General features: G+C 47.3%; 1 protein-coding gene across 1 annotated transcript in view; it reads right to left on the reverse strand.

The window, feature by feature from the left end:
* The window catches only part of LOC148477775 (uncharacterized), an 82940-nt gene that overhangs the window by 56636 nt on the left and 5007 nt on the right, over positions 1-21297 (reverse strand). Inside the window, exons 2-5 of the mRNA XM_088456163.1 lie at positions 13543-13621; positions 13345-13442; positions 12799-13195; positions 6417-7494 (exon numbers count right to left, since the gene is read on the reverse strand). Of these exons, the coding sequence (XP_088312289.1) occupies positions 6417-7494; positions 12799-13195; positions 13345-13442; positions 13543-13621 (1652 nt within the window). The remainder of the gene's footprint in view (positions 1-6416; positions 7495-12798; positions 13196-13344; positions 13443-13542; positions 13622-21297) is intronic.

The following is a 21297-nucleotide window of genomic DNA, read 5'->3' on the forward strand; positions in this document are numbered from 1 at the left end:
CCCTGGAGATCGGGACGTTGGGACACTTCCGGTCAGCGGCTCCTCACTTGGTCACTAGGCAACAGGATTCCTGGCAGCTGCAGGGAGTTGTGGGGTCAGGAGCTGGATGAGAAGACATGCAGCACTCCAGCTGCAAGAGATTCTGTTGGGGGGCTTGTCTGAGGTTTTCCGCTGATTGGTTCCTTTCCCATTTATATTTCTGCCTGCCATGCAACACTGCCGGTTATAGTTTATGCCTTGCAGCGTGAGCCTCTGGTCTATGTGCCTGTATTCCTCTGTTTGCCAGTGGTCCTGTTGGTTCCAGTACCTGCTACTATGCAGATACGTTCCTGCATTGCTGGTCCTGCCATCGTCCAGCTAGATTTATGAGTAGCTGGCCTGCTGCAATCCAGATTCGTTCCTGCATTGCTGGTCCTGCCATCTTCCGGCTAGAATCTTGAGTAGCTGACCTACTACAACTTGCTTCATATCCTGTATTGCTGATCCTGCCATCATTCAGCTAGTGTCCTGCATAACTACATCAGGACTAACCCATCCCTGTTTCTGTGCTAGTACTGAGTGACCCAGTCAGGGGGCCGTGACCTGCCCAACAGATGCTGCAAAGTCCAAACTTCCTTGCGGGGGTCCTTGGCGAAGACCGGCGACGGGTTAGACTCCGCACCCCTGGTTTGGTTCACAGCCTTCTACACATCCGGGACACCAGACGTACAAACCTGTACGTCGGTACCCTAAGGGGTGAGTTTTTTTAAAATTAAATTTGCAAAAATCTCAAAAAAACTTTTTACACGTTGTCATTATGGGGTATTGTCTGTAGAATTTTGTGGGCAAAAATGAATTTATAAAATTTTGGAATAAGGCTGTAACATAACAAAATGTGGGAAAAGTGAAGCGCTGTGAATACTTTCCGGATGCACTGTATATAGGATGTAATTTGCCAGTATAGAATCAGCCTATGCCATTCTCTCGATGTATGAGATTCCAGCTCCAAGGTGTTGGAGTGGCTCCTGGGAATGAAACCATTGATGTCCTGAGTAGATGATCTGACAAGCAAGTTACGTGTTAATAATTTATTTGTACTTTTGCTTTGTAATAGAGGTCTTTTTAACTGATATTTGTTTGTGTGGCTTGACTAACGTCTTTGTATTCAATAATCTTATCTCGTTCCACCGAGAACAGACAGTACTGACTGTGTAGCCTGGAGATAACACACTGGGCACTGCAGTGTAGAGTTCCACTAGGACATGCCCCTCCCAACTCTACATCTCTCTTCACAGTGTAAATCTGCTCCACCTACAGTACAACATGATTCTGCCAAGATGTTAATGTGATCCTCCTTTTTCTTTGCCCCCAATGCTAGATCAGCCTCTTTGCCCTGTCCTTATGAGACCATCAGTATGCAGACATCTTACAGAGGGGCCTGGTCTCTTTCTGTTTATATTATGTTCCTGGCTACGCTAACAGAATACTACAGGAGACATGACTCAGATTGTGGCCACCTCCTGAGGATGACTACCGGGAGGAGGCTGGATAGAAGAGCCCCAACAGCCATTTACACTGTAAAAAGGTAATGTACAACACTGCGCTTGTATATTTAAAGCAGCTCATTAAATTATAATCATAAAGGAATGGTGGTTATGAGCGCTAGTGGATCTAAATAAAACTATATACTAGTGGCACCTGTAAAGAAAATTATTATGTTAGTAAACAATGTTTATAGCTCCTTTTTCAGGATTTGGTTTGTAAGGTGAAGTCCGGTTTCAAGTGTATTAAATGCCGTTTGCTGTAAACCCTGAAACTGTCCCTAGCTTTCCCTCCAATGGGCAGTCTCTGCGGGACAGGTCCGGGCTATGATGGTTTGTTGGTGGAGCTAAGCCTGGCCTTGGTTTTTGCTCCACGTGTGCCGCTGGCGTCTGGCCGAGTGCGGCCGCAATTTATGACATCAGCGGGATGCAGCGGGCAATGTGAGCGGCTTCCCAACAGGGGTAGTCCGGTGCCAGATACCAATTACCTTGTTGCCTCCAACACGTTTCGTACCGTCCGGTACTTTATCAAGGATGGCACTGAGTTCATTTTGGGTCCTTTTTATACCTAAAAAACTTTATTTAATTTTTTATTAAAAACAGGATGTTGTCACCGGAAGTAGTTCAATAAAAGCGGTAACCATATGTTGTCCTCCATTTTTGAGGATCTTAGTTAAACATTACTAAAAATTAGATTATAAGGTGCCACATAAATATAAACTTGTGCAAATAAGAATATAAATATATATATTAGGTTAAAATATGACTAATACTAAATTAGTTTAAAAAAAAGGATTTATAAATTCATAAGAAAGCATTTAATTCAATATCTATATTAAGACCAGATGGTTGCAGAGTTTTAAGGTCGTAAATCCACATTGTTTCAATTATTTTAAGACCATTGACAATACTGCCACCTCTCCAGTTTCTATGGATTTTTTGTATAGCTGTGAATTTTAGACCTATTGGGTGTTTTTGATGTACGATCGCAAAGTGGTTTGAAACACTCCGGGTCTGTAGACCTCTCTTTATATTGTAGATGTGTTCCGCCAGTCTTGTTTTCATCTTTCTCTTAGTTTGACCCACATATTGGAGCCCACAAGGGCATTCCAATAAATATATTAATTCTTCACTTTCACATGAAGTAAACTCTTTTATTATATATATATTTTCCCGTGATATTGGATTTAAATTCCTGCTTTGGTTTGGTAGTTGTTATTTTTTGGCTTTTACAAGCTGCACATTTTAGACAATAATGATATCCTTTGTTCATAGGTGGGGATTCATGATCCAAAGTAATAAAGCTCTTGTTGCATATTTTTAGCTTTTCGGTATATAATACGTGGGTTATCAGAGATATATGGATTCAGATCAGTATCCAGCTTGAGTACATGCCAATGTTTCTTTATGAGATCTTCTATGACTGTAGTATTGCTGTTGAATTGTGTTGAAATTTTCTTATCTATATTTTTGTCTTTATTTTTATAGGTGATTAACTCTTTTCTCTCAAGTTTTTCTATTTTGCTTAATTGAATGTCTAACTCAAAAAGGAGCTATAAACATTGTTTACTAACATAATAATTTTCTTTACAGGTGCCACTAGTATATAGTTTTATTTAGATCCACTAGCGCTCATAACCACCAGCCATTTACACTGATTAAGGAGACTGGATAAAAAGAGAATATACCATCGATGGTACCTGACCCCTGAAAATATGTCAAATTTTTTCATCTTTTATATATAATATGTATTATAAACAGGGCTGCATCAGAAATTGTGGGGCTCCTTTCCCTGCTACCTTATTATCAGAGCTCCTGATAATAAGGGTGCGTCCCTTGCGATAACAGGGAAGCCCTGCGGTGCTATGTGACAGCCGGGCACAGACAGTCCTTTGTACGTGTGACCTGTGTTATGGTGATTTGTTACTGCTCCATACAGACATTACTGACCATACTATCATCTAGACAGCTCACACCCATTCCATGTGCATTCCACTGACTTTGGCAGCAACACATTGTCCACAATACAACACAGCACAACCTACAGGGGGGGTTTTAATAAACCACATCCTAAAAATGCCTCTATAGGCAAACTGAAAGGGATCAAAATCAGCAGGAAAATTAAACTTAATCTGTTGCAACACCTGATGCAGAGATGTTAGAGCGTTGGGACGGTAATCATTTAGGTGTGCCACGTTTTTGGGAGAGACAATAGTGGTTGCTTTAAAGCACTTGGGGACCAGACCGTGAGCTAGAAAGTAATATAATGTAAAAATCTCACTTAACTGCTAAAAACACTCTCCAAGAACCTTTCCGTGAATCCCATCCACAGCTGCAGCTTTACCAAGAGTAACACTGCGCAGGAACTCCAAAGCTGCCGATTCCTCTAGCACTAACGGTAATTCCACAGGCTGAACCTTCTGGGTCTAAAGCTGGGTACACACTGATAGATATATCTATAGTACATCAGCGGGTGTGTACAGCCAATATGTCTGTGAACAATGTCGTTCACAAACACATCTGATCTGCTGTGCAGCACAGGGCCTAATGATATAGAAACCCGGCCCTGCCCGCCAAAGTGGCCAGCTGTGTTGGCTTTCCGGACATCTCCGGGGGAGCAGATAATAAATGTCGGTAAGTATTACATAACAATCACACATAAGTCCTGGGAGGCTGTTAGAGGGGCTTCCCTGTTATCGCAAGGGACGCACCCTACAGCGTCATCAGGAGCTCTGATAATAAGGTAGCAGGGAAAGTTTATAATACATGCTGCTGCTGTATCCTGCCTATCACCATATGTGTACCTGCACCATCACAGCAGCACTGCACCATCCTCTGCATAACCCCAGACATATTATATTATCCCTGCAGCACATCTGATGGATCAGCACTATAGGCACAAGGACAGGGTGTAACACACAACCACCTGCTGCTGTATCCTGCCTATCACCATATGTGTCCATGCACCATCGCAGCAGCACTGCACCATCCTCTGCATAACCCCAGACATATTATCCCTGCAGCACATCTGATGGATCAGCACTATAGGCACAAGGACAGGGTGTAACACACAACCACCTGCTGCTGTATCCTGCCTATCACCATATGTGTCCATGCACCATCACAGCAGCACTGCACCATCCTCTGTATAACCCCAGACATATTCTCTCTGCGAGATACGTTAAGTATCCCGAAACAGGGGATGCCGGCGGTTACAAAACCAGTGCCAGAATCCCAACACTTGTCAGAATCCCAGTGCCAGCAGCCCGACGTAGCTGGGTTGGGGGGAGGCTTAGGGTAAAATAGCCAGGAATGCTATATGTCCCAGATAGCACATTGGGGCTGATTTTGAGTTGCACAAAAGGTGTCTGTAGTTGCTAATGCCGGTATCCGTACAACTAATGCGGGGATCATGTGTGTAAGCAGACACTAGTTCCACCCATTGGTTTTATGCTGGCTGCTGCACCCACCATCATTATCAGTGTTGGCACTTGCACCAGCCCCATGCTAGGTACAGGAGATCTGTCTGACACAGGCCCCTCCCCCATACACACGGCTTAGAGTCACATAGAGCACTTTATACCCGCCCACATCACTCCCACATATCAGGGTGGTTCTGTGTGATCACATTATCACTACCCACTTACCGCCCCAAACGCCCTATTTCACGGAAAGACATCCGGACGGTGCCGGTATATGCAACTATCAGCAATTACGTGCCATTTAGAGTCACATTTCCTCTTGTTGCTGAGTGGGTGTAACGTGTGGAAGACATTTTGGTGGGCTATAAAGTTGAGCATATACTTTCTGTTATACCTGATGAACTCCTGCACTGTCAAAACCTAAACAAAGTGCCCTACACCAATAACAACCCCCTTTGCCAAAACACACTTATTCGTAGGTACTCAGCTGAAAATAATGAAAATAATAACAGTGCAGGAAGCCCAGGCATCAAAATATAGACATAGGAATGTGACACTCTAAGAACTCATATAGGGAATTACACCTAGTTTCTCAGGTCTCCCGTCCAGGAATAAACCCAAGCCTTACTGCTTAGATTCCCAAACTAGACAGAGGTCTTTCTAAAGCTAATTGATGTAGTAATACAAATAACACTCCTAATAAGTGATTACCGGAATACTCTCCTGCAGTTAACGTCACTGCAAGATAGTAACAAACAAGGGTTTAATTTAGCTACTTAATATTAAGCAGCTAACAAAAGGGTATGCAGTTAAATTAAGCAATAGTAACAATTCTAGAATGATAATTCAATAAACATGAGATAAATTGCAAAACTCAGCAATTTCTTTAGATATACAGCAAACTGCAGGATAAGACATTTCAGAACACATGGACTACCCAGAGTAGTATATAAGCCAGGTGTACATCTGCTAACAATAATATGTAATATAATATATCTAGGATACAGATGAAGAAACCAGCAATCTTTCCTAGACAGCTTGCATACAGCTAGTACCAGGGACCAGGCAAAACATGGAATCCTGTGGGAGACTCAGCCAGAACAGAACAAGTCACACAGGCCCAAGAGCGAGCACCTTATTAAAACTGCTGGCAAACCAATCACAGTTGTCCAGGCCAACGCCCAGGCTGACATCATGAGAACAGGTGAACAAGTCAGCAACCATTCCAAATATTCAGTCTAGTATCGACCAGCTGAGTATAGATATAACACTTTCACAAACGGAAGGAGATTCTGTATACTGGCGGATATTCACATTTATTTCTGAGCATCAAAAGCACCTGAATCAGGTCCTCTGTATTTATACCTATTTATCATTATTATTAGTAGCAACAACGATACATGTCTATCAGCTCATTTTGATTTATTTTCTCGTATGTAAAAAGAGTGAATATGCAAATTAAATTGGTTTCACACCAGTGTGAGTTCTCTGATGTTTAACAAAAGTTGATTTCTGGGTAAAACATTTCGCACAGTCTGAGCATGTAAATGGTTTCTCACCTGTGTGAATTCTCATATGTATAATGAGATCTGATTTCTGGGCAAAACATTTGCTACACTCAGGACATGGAAATGGTTTCTCACCTGTGTGAGTTTTCTTATGTCTAACAAGTTGCGATTTGTTAGCAAAACATTTACCACATTCAGAACATGGAAATGGTTTCTCACCTGTGTGAGTTTTCTTATGTCTAACAAGTTGTGATTTGTTGGCAAAAGATTTACCACATTCGATACATACTTGTCTTTCTGTAAAACATGAAAATTTCTCGCATGTGTGAATTTTTTGATGTGTAATTAGAGCCGATTTCTGCTTAAAACATTTCCCACACTCAGAACATGCAAATGGCCTCTCACCAGTGTGAGTTCTCTGATGTACAACAAGCTCTGATTTCTGCTTAAAACATTTGCCACACTCAGAACATGGAAATGGTTTCTCATCTGTATGAATTCTCTGATGTTTAACAAGAGTGTGTCTCTCTGTAAAACATTTCCCACACTCAGAACATGAAAATAATTTCTCACCTGTATGATATTTTTGATGCGTAATTAGAGCGGATTTCTGCTTAAAACGTTTACCACACTCAGCACATGGAAATGGCCTCTCACCTGTGTGAGTTCTCTGATGTGCAACAAGATCTGATTTCTGCTTGAAACATTTGCCACACTCAGAACATGGAAATGGTTTCTCACCTGTGTGAGTTCTCTCATGTATAACAAGATGTGATTTGTATACAAAACATTTCCCACACTCAGAACAGGGAAGCCTTTTAGCACCTGTAGGAGCTGTACTTTGTGTAGCAATATCTGAGTTATCAGAACAGTCATCAAGATTAGAGGTATCAGGTGATTTATCTGCACTGTGAAGCAATGGATGTATATTTAGGGTAATGGGGGTTAGTTCTGGATAATCTCGTGTTAAGCTGTTATCTTCCGTTTTAAAATCTGGAGACAAAATGAGATCTCCTTCCGAGGTGTTACTGCTTCCGTGTCCATCTGCTGGAAACAAATATATGAAAATAGATGTCATTTCCCTCCTATCTCATACTATTAGTGAGTTCAAGCTATTCAGTTATTTAATTTCAATGAGCAAATTACAAATACTTTCCTACAATTATACATGTACTTTTAGCAAAATAATGGGATTTATGTAGTTTTTCTCTTGTAGTCCAATTTGGAATATGATGTATTAGGTGCTGGTATATTAAGAAACCTGTAAAACTCAGGCTTCTCCACCTAAATACCCTGAAGACTCCTGGGTGTCACAGTTTTGTCTAACAAAGCCCCTAAAGACAGAATAGAAGCACAGAACTTGGGGGAGAGGAGAAAAACACTGTTCTGGAATGAGAAAAACAATCCTAACAAAAAGAACAGTAAAATAACAGATCAGAAACAGAGTGTAAAGTGAAGGCATAAGGGATGCTCCAAAGCTGATCATAAGGTAAGGCTGCCATCTCTGGTTTACCAACACTTAATATTTGGTAAGGGGTGCACTGAGGATCAAGTGACTGCCCAGCAAAACTGCTTAGCAGAGGCTCCGTACCGCACCATCCTAGCTGAACACAGCAATCTCTTAGAATGTGCATCAAGGAGTTTAGTTTCCAACCTACTTTCAGCTTGCCCTACAAAAATAACAGCAACTAGTCCAAACAAAAAGAGGTAGGAAACTTCTTTGTCTCACAGCAATAGATATTCACACCAGAATATATGTAGATATTCCTAACCTGGTGGTAAATCTTGTCCAAAACCAGTTTTCAAAAGTTGAGTATATTGTGAGCTGCCCTGTCAGAAGCCTTTATAGGCTCCAAAAGCAATGCCGTTAAAAACCAGAGGCAATAAATTATAGTTATGAAACACAACCTGGTCCTTAAGCTTTAGGGATGTATGCTTCAAAAGCCATGCCGTTATATCCAGCCCCGGTCAACAATGATGATAAAAGAGCCCTGACTAAGAGATCAGGTATAAGAGGCAGGCACCACAATGTGCCTCTACAACGCAGTGGACATACCTGTTCCAAGAACATTTGGGCCAGCCCTGTGCTATGAGAATCACTGACACACCCTTTCCTATTGTTGAGGACTTGAGGAAGCATCGCTAAAAGAGGGAACAGGTAGATCAGATGAAAGGTCTATGGAACAGACAGGGAGTCCACTAAAATGACTGAAGAACAAGGAGTAGAAACACTGCACCCTGTGGTTCAAATGAGATAACATTATAACATCTGTTTGCTCCTGTAGGTCCTTAGCTTTTGAAAGACCTCCAGATAGGATGACCATGCCCTGGGTAAAAGATTTGCCTACTGAGCATGTGTGCTTCCCAGCTTTTTGCATCAGGAAGATGCATGCTTCAATGTCTAGAACATTTTACTCCACCCAAAGTTTGATCCCACTTATCGTCTCATGCCCAAGGCACACTTATTGTCATCCCATTCGTAATTTTTGAAAGCCAAACCCATGGCATTGTCAGATTGTACTGGGATTGCCTTTCCTCACAAGCAAGTATTGCCCATAGATCAGAACATTGAAAATCACCCTGAGAATCAGCACTTTGATCTGGAGCCATGACAACTCTGGAGTCCAAATCAGAACTGAAGAGTTATGATGAGGTTGATAACGGTCTGCAAGGACTCCAACCTAAACTGTCCATCACATTAGGATTTTTAGGGTCTAAATGGCTTCTCCAAGGTAAAACTGTCTGTACTGCCTACAGAAATACCCGTAGTGAAAATGCACCTAGGTTGGAATCTTAGGCGACCTATAGTGGAAACCAGGGACTCTGGAAAAGAGGCTGATTGGAGAGGAGAAGACCGGAATACACTCAGGTCCAAACACACAGGAATTGAGAACAGGAAAACCAGAAGCAGAGCAAAGGCCTGCAAGCCAGGTGCGTCAGGGTGGGAGCTCTGTGTCCCCTATGGAATCAAAAAGGATTTAACAGGTAAGCACATAAATCTCCTTTTCTTCTTCCTCCATAGGGGACACAGGCTTTACGCTGGGACGTCCCAAAGCTACTCCCTTGCTGTAATCACCGGCGATTGTGGCCCCGCCCCCATGTGATGTCACACAGAGGGGGTGTGGCCTTCACCAGGCCTGCAAATAATGTTATGTATATATCAAAATGTAAACGGAGGCTGTACATGGAGGACACCCTGAAGAAAAGTACGAACATCAGGTAACAGCACAATCTGAAAGAGAACAGAAAGGGCTGAAACCTGCACTTTCAGTGAAGCAAGGTGGAGGCCCAAATCTAGCCCAGTCTGCAAAAAGGATAGAATTCGAGTCGGAATTACTTGGGGTTAAAATTCCTGGCCAAACACCAATCAAAATAAGTTCTCCAAACCTGATGGTAAATCCTAGCTGAAGAGAGCTGACGGGCACTGAGCATAGTGTTAATGACCGACCTGGAGAACCCCTTAGCTCTCAAGACGGATGTCTCAAGAGCCACCTCGTCAAAGCTAGATGTGCCAATTTCTGGATGAAAGCACAGGCCCTGAGACAGAAGATCTGACCACAGTGGAAGACGCAGAGGAGCGTCGATGGAGAGGCCCTGAAAATCCTACGGCCTTCGCAGCCAATCGGGAGCCACTAGGATCACTGTGCCGCCCTCTAACTTCAATTTGCGGAGGCTCCGCAGAATCAGAGAGATTGGAGGGAAGATGTACAGGAGCTGGAAGGTCAACTGAAGCGCCATAGCGTCCACCAGAAAGGCCCCTGGATCCCTGGTGAGTGAGCAGTACCTCGTAACCTGATGATTGTGACAGGATGCCATCATGTCAATGTCCAGCAAGCCCCAGCGAAGAACCAGTAGTTGAAAGACGTCCGGATGTAGGGCACATTCACCCGAATGGACGTCCCAACGACTTAGGAAGTCCACTTCCCAAATTTGCACCTGGGAATGAAGACCATTGACAGGGACAGAAGATGCCTTTTCGCCCACAGGAGAATACGACTGACTTCACTCATGGCGGAGTGCCGTCTGGATGGTTTATGTAGGCTATAGCCATCGTATTGTCGGACTGTACCTGTACTGGGCATTTCCGAAGAAGAGGCAAAGCCAGACACAGAGCCCTGTAAACCACTCAGAGTTTCAGAATGTTGAGCTTTTTGACCAGACGGGCCACATGCACATCAACTGGGGGAGAAGACTCCCATTTAGCCCGATTGGCAGAAGGCAGAGGATAAAAAGAATGCGCTTAGAAACCTAGAAGCGCCTATTAGGGTGGGACCAAGCCTCCACCAAAAGGCCCTCAAGCCGCGCTGAAGGAAATTCTGAAACGGTCTTCCTTTGACGCTTAAACACCGGAATAGAATAGGATTCAACATCAGAGGCTACCGATACGTTTTCCTCATGGTCTGAGAAAACCTCAGAGTCTGAATCTATATCAGACAGGGGTGTAGAGCTGTCCCTTTTAGAGGGTCTACGCTCCCTGTCCAGCAAATGTTTGAAAGATTCTGACACCTGCGCTAAACCCTGACTGCGTAAAGAACTGCTAAAGGAACACCCACAGGGGGAGCGGACCCAGGGGCAGGGGGTATAGGTGGAGGGGGAGCCTGGGCTGTGTTCATCAAGTTTAACCATGTGCCCAGACTCCAGCTCCCCAACCTATACCCAGCATAACCTGTGCCCCCTATGGAGGAAGAAGAAATTACTGTTGCTGAACAGATAAAACACTGGCTTGGAAGATACCACAACCACTTATCAGGCTCATTGCACAAACCCAGCCACAGTGACAAGCAGATTGTACAACCACATTGGACAAATTCACACATAATACGGAATGTGGCAAGAAATATTTCCCAACCAGTCACATTGCCCAGCCAGTGTCACAGGACAGGATGCCTCAGTAGCCAATGACACTATCTAACAAGACAATGCCCTAATACACACACACTGGTGTCCTGGTTACCAGCATGTCCTGTCCATTTATCTTCACAAGTACCCCAGGTGGACACATAGGCATGTCTCTCACCACTTTCCCTGAGCTAGGTGTAGTGATGTGCTATTCCCTTCCTTATGCCCAATTCCTACTAGTCAGATCTCTGGGCTGGTAACACACAGTGACATGAAGTGAAGAAGAGAGCAGCATATTTACTAAAGTGTGGGGTTTTAGAAGTGAAGATGTTGCTCATAGCAACCAATCAGAATCTACTTAACATTTAACTAGCACCTTCTAGAAGATAATAGCTAGAATCTGATTGGTTGCTATGGGCAACATCTCTTCTAAAACTCACTTCTAAAAACTCTCACTTTAGTAAATTTACCCCTCGGTGTAGGTTGCTGATCAGTGCATACACCACATACGTAGTGCTCACTCTAGGTGTAGGGTGTTGATCAGTATACCAAATACGTAGTGCTCACTCTTGATGTAGGGTGCTGATCAGTATACCAAATACGTAGTGCTCACTCTAGGTGTAGGGTGCTGATCAGTATACCAAATACGTAGTGCTCACTCTAGGTGTAGGGTGTTGATCAGTGCATACACCACATACGTAGTGCTCACTCTAGGTGTAGGGTGCTAATCAGTATACCACATGTGGGTTTTTAGAAGTGAAGATGTTGCTCATGGCAACCAATCAGAATCTACTAAACATTCATCTAGCACCTTCTAATAGCTAGAATCTGATTGGTTGCTATGGGCAACATCTCCACTTCTAAAAACTGCACTCCCAAAGGAATATAATAGAGACTGATGGCTCCTGATGTATGAGATACATCAGAGAGTGTGGGGAGGAGACTGGTCAGATCTCTGGGTTGGTAACACACAGTGATATGATTTGAGAGGGAGAGCAGGAGTATAATAGGGGCTGATGGCTCCTGATGTATGAGATACACCAGAGAGTATGGGGAGGAGAATGGTCAGATCTCTGAGCTGGTAACACAGTGACATGATGTGAGGAGGAGAGCAAGAGTGTAATAGGGGCTGATAGCTCCTAATGTATGAGATACACCAGAGAGTGTGAGGAGGAGACTGGTCAGATCTCTGGGCTGGTAACACACAGTGACATGATGTGAGGGGGAGAGCAGGAGTATAATAGGGGCTGATGGCTCCTGATGTATGAGATACACCAGAGAGTGTGGGGAAGAGACTGGTCAGATCTCTTTGCTGGTAACACACAGTGACATGATGTGAGGGGGAGAGCAGGAGTATAATAGGGTCTCATGGTTCATGACTCCCCCACTTGGCAAGTTTGGTTTCATCATTAGTCTGTACTGACAGAGCAAGATGTAGAGTAAGTCAATTGTGGTGACTGAATAAGGAGAATATGTGACTATTTTCTGTAATACGTGATTATTACTCACCTGCGCTAATAGCTGTTGGGATTTCCTCTTCTTTACACTGCTGATCACCCCTCACATACGTCTCTTCTTCTGCCTCTGTATTTTCTGCCTTTTTATCAAACATATACATCTCTTCTTCTTCCTTTGTATCTTCTGCCTTTATATCAGTCACATACATCTCTTCTTCTCCCTCTATATCTTCTGCCTTTATATCAGTCACATAAGTCTCTTCTTCTCCCTCTGTATCTTCTGCCTTTATATCAGTCGCATATGTCTCTTCTTCTCCCTCTATATATTCTGCCTTAATATCAGTCACATGTGTCTCTTCTCTCTTTATATCTTCTGCCTTATTATCAGTCACATACGTCTCTTCTTCTCCCTCTATAACTTCTACCTTAATAACAGCCAAAGCTTCAACCTAAATAACCCACAAAACAATAACAATAACAATGTAATAAAGTCTTATGAAATTAATTAAAATAAACAAGAATATCAGAGTATAAAACCCACAAAGCTTCTCTGCAGATCATATAACATCACTTTGGTGAGACCCTAAATCCCATCTACCTTATCCTCTTGTGGAGTCCTGAGATTGTCCTCTGTACCATCCTGTGAATAAAGAGGACAGGGACATCTCTCTGGAGAATCTCTGGTACTGGATCCATCTGTAGGTGAAACATATAGACTGAGTACATTTGTTATAATCATATGTTGTGGGGATCTAGGTTGCTCCTTCTTTTGCAATAAATAAAAGTCTCCTCTTACCCAGTAATATGAGGGTCTGGTGATTCTCCATCATCACGTTCTTATACAGATCCTTGTGTTCCTCTAAATACTCCCCCTCCTGCATGGATAGACAATGACATCCTGACACCTTATAGGAACCTGACGCACACAATGATGCATTCATCACCAATATACAGTCCCTGGTGTTACTATATAATGTCCCATTCCCAGCAGTCACCACTCCAGTCAGCAGCTGAATGGTGAGTTCCAGAATCTTCTGGTCATTGTCTCTCTCATGTATCAGTTAGTGAGGTGGAGGATCATGGGTAGGATAAACCTAAAGACCCAAGAAGGAAACTTTCTAAGGTCACTACAAAATGTTGTGTATAGTTTGGGCATAGAGCTGTGTACATGGGATCTATTCTGAGTAAATATAAAGTACAGTGTGAAAAGGTTACACATGCCGCCATGCAAGAAAATGGTCCATGTAACAGCTAAAAAGGAGCCTGATGCTGTAAAGACTGTAATATAATGGTCTCTATAGAGAATGTCACATAAGCTAATGGCCACACATAGGCCCTGATTCAGAGACGGACGCTCTGAAAGAGCGCTCACTCTGAATCTGAGCGCTTTTCTTTTTTTGTGCGGCCTTCTGGCCGCTCGCATAGCTGTGGGTGACTACCCACAGTTATTGCAAGCGGCCAGGATGATGGTCGCGATGGTCAAGACCATCGCGACCATCGAGCTTGCGACGAGACCCTTGTGGTAGGGTCTCGTGGCCGAAAGCCCCAGAGAGCTTCTGGCTCTAATAGAGCCGGAAGCTCTCTCACTGACATCACTGGTGATGTCAGTAGGGCCGCCCACAAACGGCAGGCGTTCGCTTGGGTACGCCTCCGCTTGTGAAGCCACCCCCGCGCCACGCCTACAAAACGGGGCGAGCTGTCAATCAACATCGACAGCCGCCTCTTTTGTAGTGAGCCACGAAGCGAGAGATTTTCTCTCTCGCTCCGGGGCTTGCGCACGCGACACCATCGACCCGCTCGCGAGCGGGTCTGAATCAGGCCCATAATATGGCCACATACATACAATTGTACACTCCTGACATGCAAGATAATGCAGTAACTTCTCAAAATCTGTGGCTCAGTGCTAATGACAGGGCCGGAAGGCGGCAGGTTGTCTGGCATGAAAACGGGCACCAGTGCGCGTGAAAAAGGGGGCATGTCCTTAAGACGCATCTGCTCTTTGTCACTTGGGGGGGCGTGCCCAGCACTCACGGAGATGCTGGGCAGTCCCAAAGCTCTCCCTGAAGATTAAAAAGATGCGCATGCCCGACGGTGACTGTTTCACCGTAACTTTCCCCCCAGCAGGACATTGTAGGGCACGGGTTGGGGACAGTAGCAGCTGGTTGTTTCAGCGGGGCACCGTCATAAGGGCAGGGCGCACTTTAGCATTTCAAAATCTTTATGCAAGTCTACAGAGAGTCCGTTAATGAAAACTTATATTATGCTCATAACTAACTTCACTGAGAAACCCAGAAATGTAAAGATAGTTATCGGGCATCATTATGGCACCTTGTCAACTGGGCCAGAGGAAATGATTGATGATAAAGCAGCGGTAGCAGGGAGACTGCTTCCCACCTGGAAAGCCCACTATCGGAGAGAGGGATAGGTCAGTCCCTGGAGCAAAGTACCCATCTCCCCGCAAAAAATAAAACTTCCAGGCACCAATATGTGGTAAAGGCTGGCCTATCTCCCCAGGCAAGGGTGATACCCCCAAAGTTATGGGGTCACCCCTTAGTTAGTTGGGAGCTCACTTAGATATACTGCAGCCCCAATAGATTTTTTTTTAATTTTTTTATTATTATATGCCTTGTTATAGTGAAGGCTTTGAACTTAGTATGATCCCCTCCAGCCCAGCTGTACTGAGTCGGCGTGGGATAGGCAGACTGGACACTGCGGACAGCAACACAAAAAACCCTGTGAACTTGGGTCCCCTGGTGATTGGTGGCTTTTGTTGTGGGGCAGAACCCCAATAGGGTCTGGTTTGACCAGGGGACTGCAGCCATTCAAGAGACAAGAGGCTGGGGCAGGCAGCCGGCCTCGGTGATAAAAAATATGAGATATGGTAAGAACTTACCCTTGTTATCTCTATTTCTACGAAGTCCATAGGGTTCCACAGGATACCTTGGGGGGGTATAGGTGTGACGTCAGTCGCAGGGCACCAAAGAGTTAAGCTTTCAGCCTCCCAGGATGCACTAGGTCCCCCTCCTATACCCCGCCCCCGGGCCAAGGCACCTCAGTTAGTTACCAAGCCATAGGCCGGAGGAGGAGAAGGAAGAGAGAGAACAAAGATCTGGACACATACAAGAATCACATTCTCACCAGAGGGAGACGGAAAACCGGTGACCAGAGCAAAGCCCATCTGCAGCACAGGTGCGACAGGGCGGGAGTCCTGTGGAACCCTATGGACTTCGTAGAAATAGAGATAACAAGGGTAAGTTCTTACCATATCTCATATTTTCTACTTCAGGGTCCATAGGGTATCCACAGGATACCTTGGGGATGTCCCAAAGCAGTATCCTTTAAGGGTGGGGACGCTCCTGTGCAGAAAGGAGAATCCGCCGCCCGAAGGAAGCATCCTGAGAGGCGAAGGTGTCAAACCTGTAATACCTCACGAAGGTATGGACAGAAGACCACGTAGCAGCCTTGCAGATCTGAACTGCCGAGGCACCACGTCGAGCTGCCCACGAAGGACCCACAGACCTAGTGGAATGAGCCTTCAGAGAAGGAGGGACCGGTAGGCCTTCATGAAGATAAGCTTCAGAAATAGCCATACGGATCCAGGCTGCCAAAGTTTGCTTTGAAGCAGGCCAACCCTTTTTACAGAAGCCATAGAGGACAACAAAGCGTCCGACTTCCTAAACAAAGAAGTGCGGTCCACATAAGTCCTTAAGGCCCGCACAACATCCAAAGAGGCCTCACCCACGGACAGACCCGGTGAGTTAAAGGCCGGAACAACTATTTCCTCGTTAACCTGAAACTGGGAAACAACTTTGGAAAGAAACTCGGGCCGAGTGCGGAGCACTGCCCTGTTCCCATGAAAAACCAAGAAAGGGGGTCTACAAGAAAGAGCCCCTAACTCAGAAACACGTCTGGCTGAAGCAACGGCCAGAAGGAAAACAGTCTTAGCTGTTAGCCATTTAATATCCACTGAGCCCAGTGGTTCAAACGGCGGTCCTTGGAGAGCCCTCAGGACCACAGCCAAATCCCAAGGCGCCACAGGTGGAACAAAGGGCGGCTGAATATGGAGAACACCTTGCATAAAGGTGCGCACATCCGGGATTGTAGCAATCCTACGGTGAAACCAGACAGATAGGGACGAAACCTGTACCTTCAAAGAAGCAAGGCGAAGCCCATGATCTAGTCCCGCTAGCAGGAAGGCGAGAATCCGAGACAGACGAAACTCCCGCGGTGCATAACCTCTCGGTCGACACCACTGGAAGAACGTATGCCACACGCGATGGTATATCCTCGCGGAAGACGGTTTCCGAGCTCGTAACATGGTACGCACCACAGAGCTGGCAAACCCCCAGGACCTCAGCATGGCCGTCTCAACAGCCACGCCGCCAAAGACAGCCGAGTCAGGTCCGGGTGAAGACAAGGACCCTGAGACCGAAGGTCCGGTCGTAGCGGCAACCGCAGAGGACTGTCCACGGACAGACCCTGAAGGTCTGAGAACCAGTGCCGTCTGGGCCACGCGGGAGCTATCAACAGGAGCGTCCCTCCTTCCTGTTTGAATTTCCGGATTACCCGTGGAAGAAGGGAGACCGGAGGGAACAGGTATGCGAACCTGGACGTCCACCGGACGGACAGAGCATCCACCAGAGACGCCCCTTCGTCTCTTGTGCGAGACCCGTACACCGGCAACTTGTTGTTGTGCCGGGACGCCATGAGGTCGATTTCTGGAAGACCCCACCTGTCCACCAGTAGTTGAAAAACGTCCGGGTGCAGGGACCATTCCCCTGGATGAACGTCCTGGCGACTTAGAAAGTCCGCCTCCCAATTTAGCACTCCCGGGATGAAGACCGCTGATATGGCCGGAAGATTGCGCTCCGCCCAAACCAGGATCCGAGAGACCTCTACGAGAGCCGCCCGACTGCGAGTTCCTCCTTGCCTGTTTATGTAGGCCACGGTGGTAGCATTGTCCGACTGGACCTGCACCGGGTGACCCTGGAGAAACCGCTGTGCCTGCAGGAGAGCATTGAAGACCGCACGGAGTTCCAAGATATTTATTGGAAGCTCCGCTTCTGTCGGTGTCCACCTGCCCTGAAACAAGTGTGGACCCGAAACTGCTCCCCAGCCCCGAAGACTGGCGTCCGTTGTCAACAGGACCCAATTTGGAACCCAGAACGGACGTCCCTTGTTGAGGTGGGTCATCTTTAACCACCACGCAAGGGACAGGCGAACCTCCGGGGTGAGCACAATCGTCTGGAACTTCAGAGACTGAGGCAGCCCGTTCCACTTGGACAGGATCAGGTGCTGCAGAGGTCTAGAGTGAAACTGGGCGTATTCCACCATGTCGAACACCGACACCATGGAGCCCAGTAAGCTCATCGCCGAGTGTAAGGACACCCGGCGGCTGTGCAGACAACTGCGCACCCTTGACTGTAAAGCAGAGATCTTGTCCTCCGTCACGAAGATCCTTTGCTGTCCCGAGTCCAATAAGGCTCCCAGATGCAGAATCCTCAGAGACGGGATTAGAGTGGACTTCTGCCAGTTAATTAGTCAGCCGTGCCGTTGCAGCAGTGCAATGGTCAGGTCCAAGTGGTGTAACAGGAGCTCTGGAGATCCTGCCACCAATAACAGGTCGTCCAAGTACGGCAACATGCGGACTCCTTGCAGCCGCAGAGAAGCCGCCATGACCGCCATAGCGTCCTGTATGTCCAATGACACCATGTAGTCCCAAGGTTCCAGCGCCAGAATGATGGACCGTAGGGTCTCCATCCGAAACTTCGGGACCCGCAAAGACTTGTTGAGTGCTTTGAGGTTGAGAATCGGACGATATGACCCATTGGGTTTCTGTACCAAAAATAGATTTGAATAGAAACCCTGGCCCCTCTGGGAGAATGGAACAGGCACTATAACTCCAGCCTGGAGCATAGTGTGCAATACCTTCCGCAGCTCCGTAGCCTTGTTCCGGTCTGATGGTAGACCCGTGGTGAAGAATCGAGCCGGGGGTCTGTGCCGGAAGGAGAGGGCGTACCCGTGAGAGACCACCTCCAGAACCCAAGTGTCTGTCGTAGTGAACGACCAACACCGGGAGAACTGCAGCAGGCGGCCTCCCACCCTGGGATCCCCCAAGGGGAGACCCGGACCGTCAGGCCGCAGGCTTGTCATCTGGCTTGGGGGCCGGACGTCTGGTACTCCATGCCTGTTTCCGGGGCTTGACCGATTTCTTAGGGCCAGCCTGTCGAGGAAACGACTGTGGTTTGGGCCTGCCCTGGGCCCTAGATGACCGAAAGGACGATGGTCCAGAACCAGAAGGAGCAGCGGCCGACGGGAGACAAGCAGATTTGGCTGCCGCCAGCGTGGCCACAATCTTATCCAGATCCGGACCGAAGAGAACTTCTCCGGTAAACGGCAACGCTTCCAGACCTTTCTTGGATCTGCGTCCGCCTTCCAGGATCGCAGCCACAAGGTGCGACGAGCAGCTACCGCTGCTGAAGAAATTCTAGACACCAGAGTACTAATGTCTAGAGCCGCCTCGTTGATGTAGGTGGCCGAATCACGGAGATTGCCAATCAACTCCGCTTGTTCGGCCGGACAGTCGGATTCAAAAGAAGCCTCTAATGAATCCGCCCAGCGCTCCATCGCTCTGGCAACCCAGCAAATGGCCATAGCCGGCCGTGCTGCCCCCCCTGCAAGGGAATAAGCGGACTTCAGGCAGATTTCTACCTTGCGGTCCGTAGCATCCTTAAGGGAGGACATGGATGGCATCGGCAATGTGGCACTACGGACAAGACGGGTCACGTGAGAATCCACCTGTGGAGGGGATTCACACTTAGCAAAATAATTATCCGCGAACGGATAAGCCACCGCCAGGCGTCTCTGCGGCTGGTATCTTTTGCCAGGTTGTTTCCACGCCTCCTCTAAATGGTCCACCAACTGATCCGAAAGAGGAAAGACTGTGGCATCGCCCTTCACATCTTTGAAAAAGGCATACTTAGATTTAGCCGCTGGGGGAACTTCGTCCTCAATCACCAAGGCTGTGCGGACCGCCCGAATAAGTCCAGGAATATATACTTTGGACTTAGCATCAGCGTCCTTAGTATGGAAAGGTTCCTGATCGTAAGGATCCAGAATCTCCCCATCATCAGACGTCCCTTCGTCATCCTCATAAGGAGCGGACAGAGACGCCACCGGCCTTTTATGAGGCCGCATCACAGACTCCCCTTGCAACACATCCGACAAGTGCTGTAAAGAACTCGTCAGGGAGTTAACCCACGCTGGCTCCTGAGAACCCGGGAGCGGGGAAATAGGGAGACTGTGTGGTACCACCAATTGTCGTGGGAACCCCTGCCTGGGTGACGACACCACAGACTGCTGGGACAAACCCATCGGAGTAAACGCGGGCTGCGGAGCTAACTGGCCCACTAAAGCTGTTAACGCCTGAGCGAAACAAGCCCAGGGCGGCTCCTGTACCGGTGCTGTAACCGTAATAGGCCGCGCCATGGACAACACTGCCGGCAAAGGCCCTCCGCGCTACCCTCCCCCTCCGCTAACGGTACTTTGCACGTGGTACACTGTAGCCGGAGGGGAAAATCACTTTCAGACATGATGGCACCACGTATGTGACCTCTCTCACCAATTAAGTATTAAATAGGCGAGAGACCACCCTGCAGCACCGCACCGCAAGGGCTTTAGCAGAAAGAACAGGGACAGTAATAAAGCTGACAGTTTAGAGAAGAATAGTTACAGGCAGCGCTAGCACAGTCACATACAATGCAGAGAAATAACAATTCCTGCACTAACAGCGCTGATCACTCAACTACACAGACACAGGGCCTGGTAGGACACAGCGCTGCATACACAGACCTGAGCCACAGCGGAGGAGAGGTATGCGGGGGGACCCAGACCACGATGCTTCCTTCCAGACTTCCAGCAGCGTTCACCATGCGTTGCAGAGAAGATGGCCGCCGAGGAGCAGAGAGAAGCTGGCCTGGGGGAGGAGCGCTGACACAGGACCAGTCAGCACAGTGCAGAGAGGGCTGTGTGCAGCGGGGGAGGCGCCGGCTGTGAGACAGGGAAGGCGCGCTCCCCTGGCATGCATTTAACCCCTGGGACGCCGCAGCGCTACCGCTCTGCTGCGGTCCGCTGTCCCAGGGGGTAGTGGAAGCGCAGGTTGGTCGCCTGGCTCCACGCTGCAGCCAGTCCCCAGGGAGCCCCCTGCCTGGGGACTTAGGACCATGTGATCAGCGGGGACCCACCGCGGGACCCCGCTGCTTACCTCTGTCCCCCTTGAATCCGGCCATGGTCCGGAGCATCTGGGGTCACCGCTAGCTGTGACCCCAGACGCCCACCAGCATCCCCGGATCAGTACCGGCGTTCTGGTACCGGCGGGGTGTAGGGAAGACAGCATGGACGTCAGGACTGACTGTCCATGCTGTTCATCCAGATATGCAGCCACAGCTGCATGAAGAAAAAGCTTCAGGGGCTCTTCTAGCCCCCACTCCAACAGGTGCACCCGACTCCGGCCGGGCACCAAACTAAACTGAGGTGCCTTGGCCCGGGGGCG

The sequence above is a fragment of the Taudactylus pleione genome, unplaced genomic scaffold (genome assembly GCF_031769625.1).
Source record: "Taudactylus pleione unplaced genomic scaffold, aTauple2 ptg000689l, whole genome shotgun sequence".
NCBI lineage: Eukaryota > Metazoa > Chordata > Amphibia > Anura > Myobatrachidae > Taudactylus > Taudactylus pleione.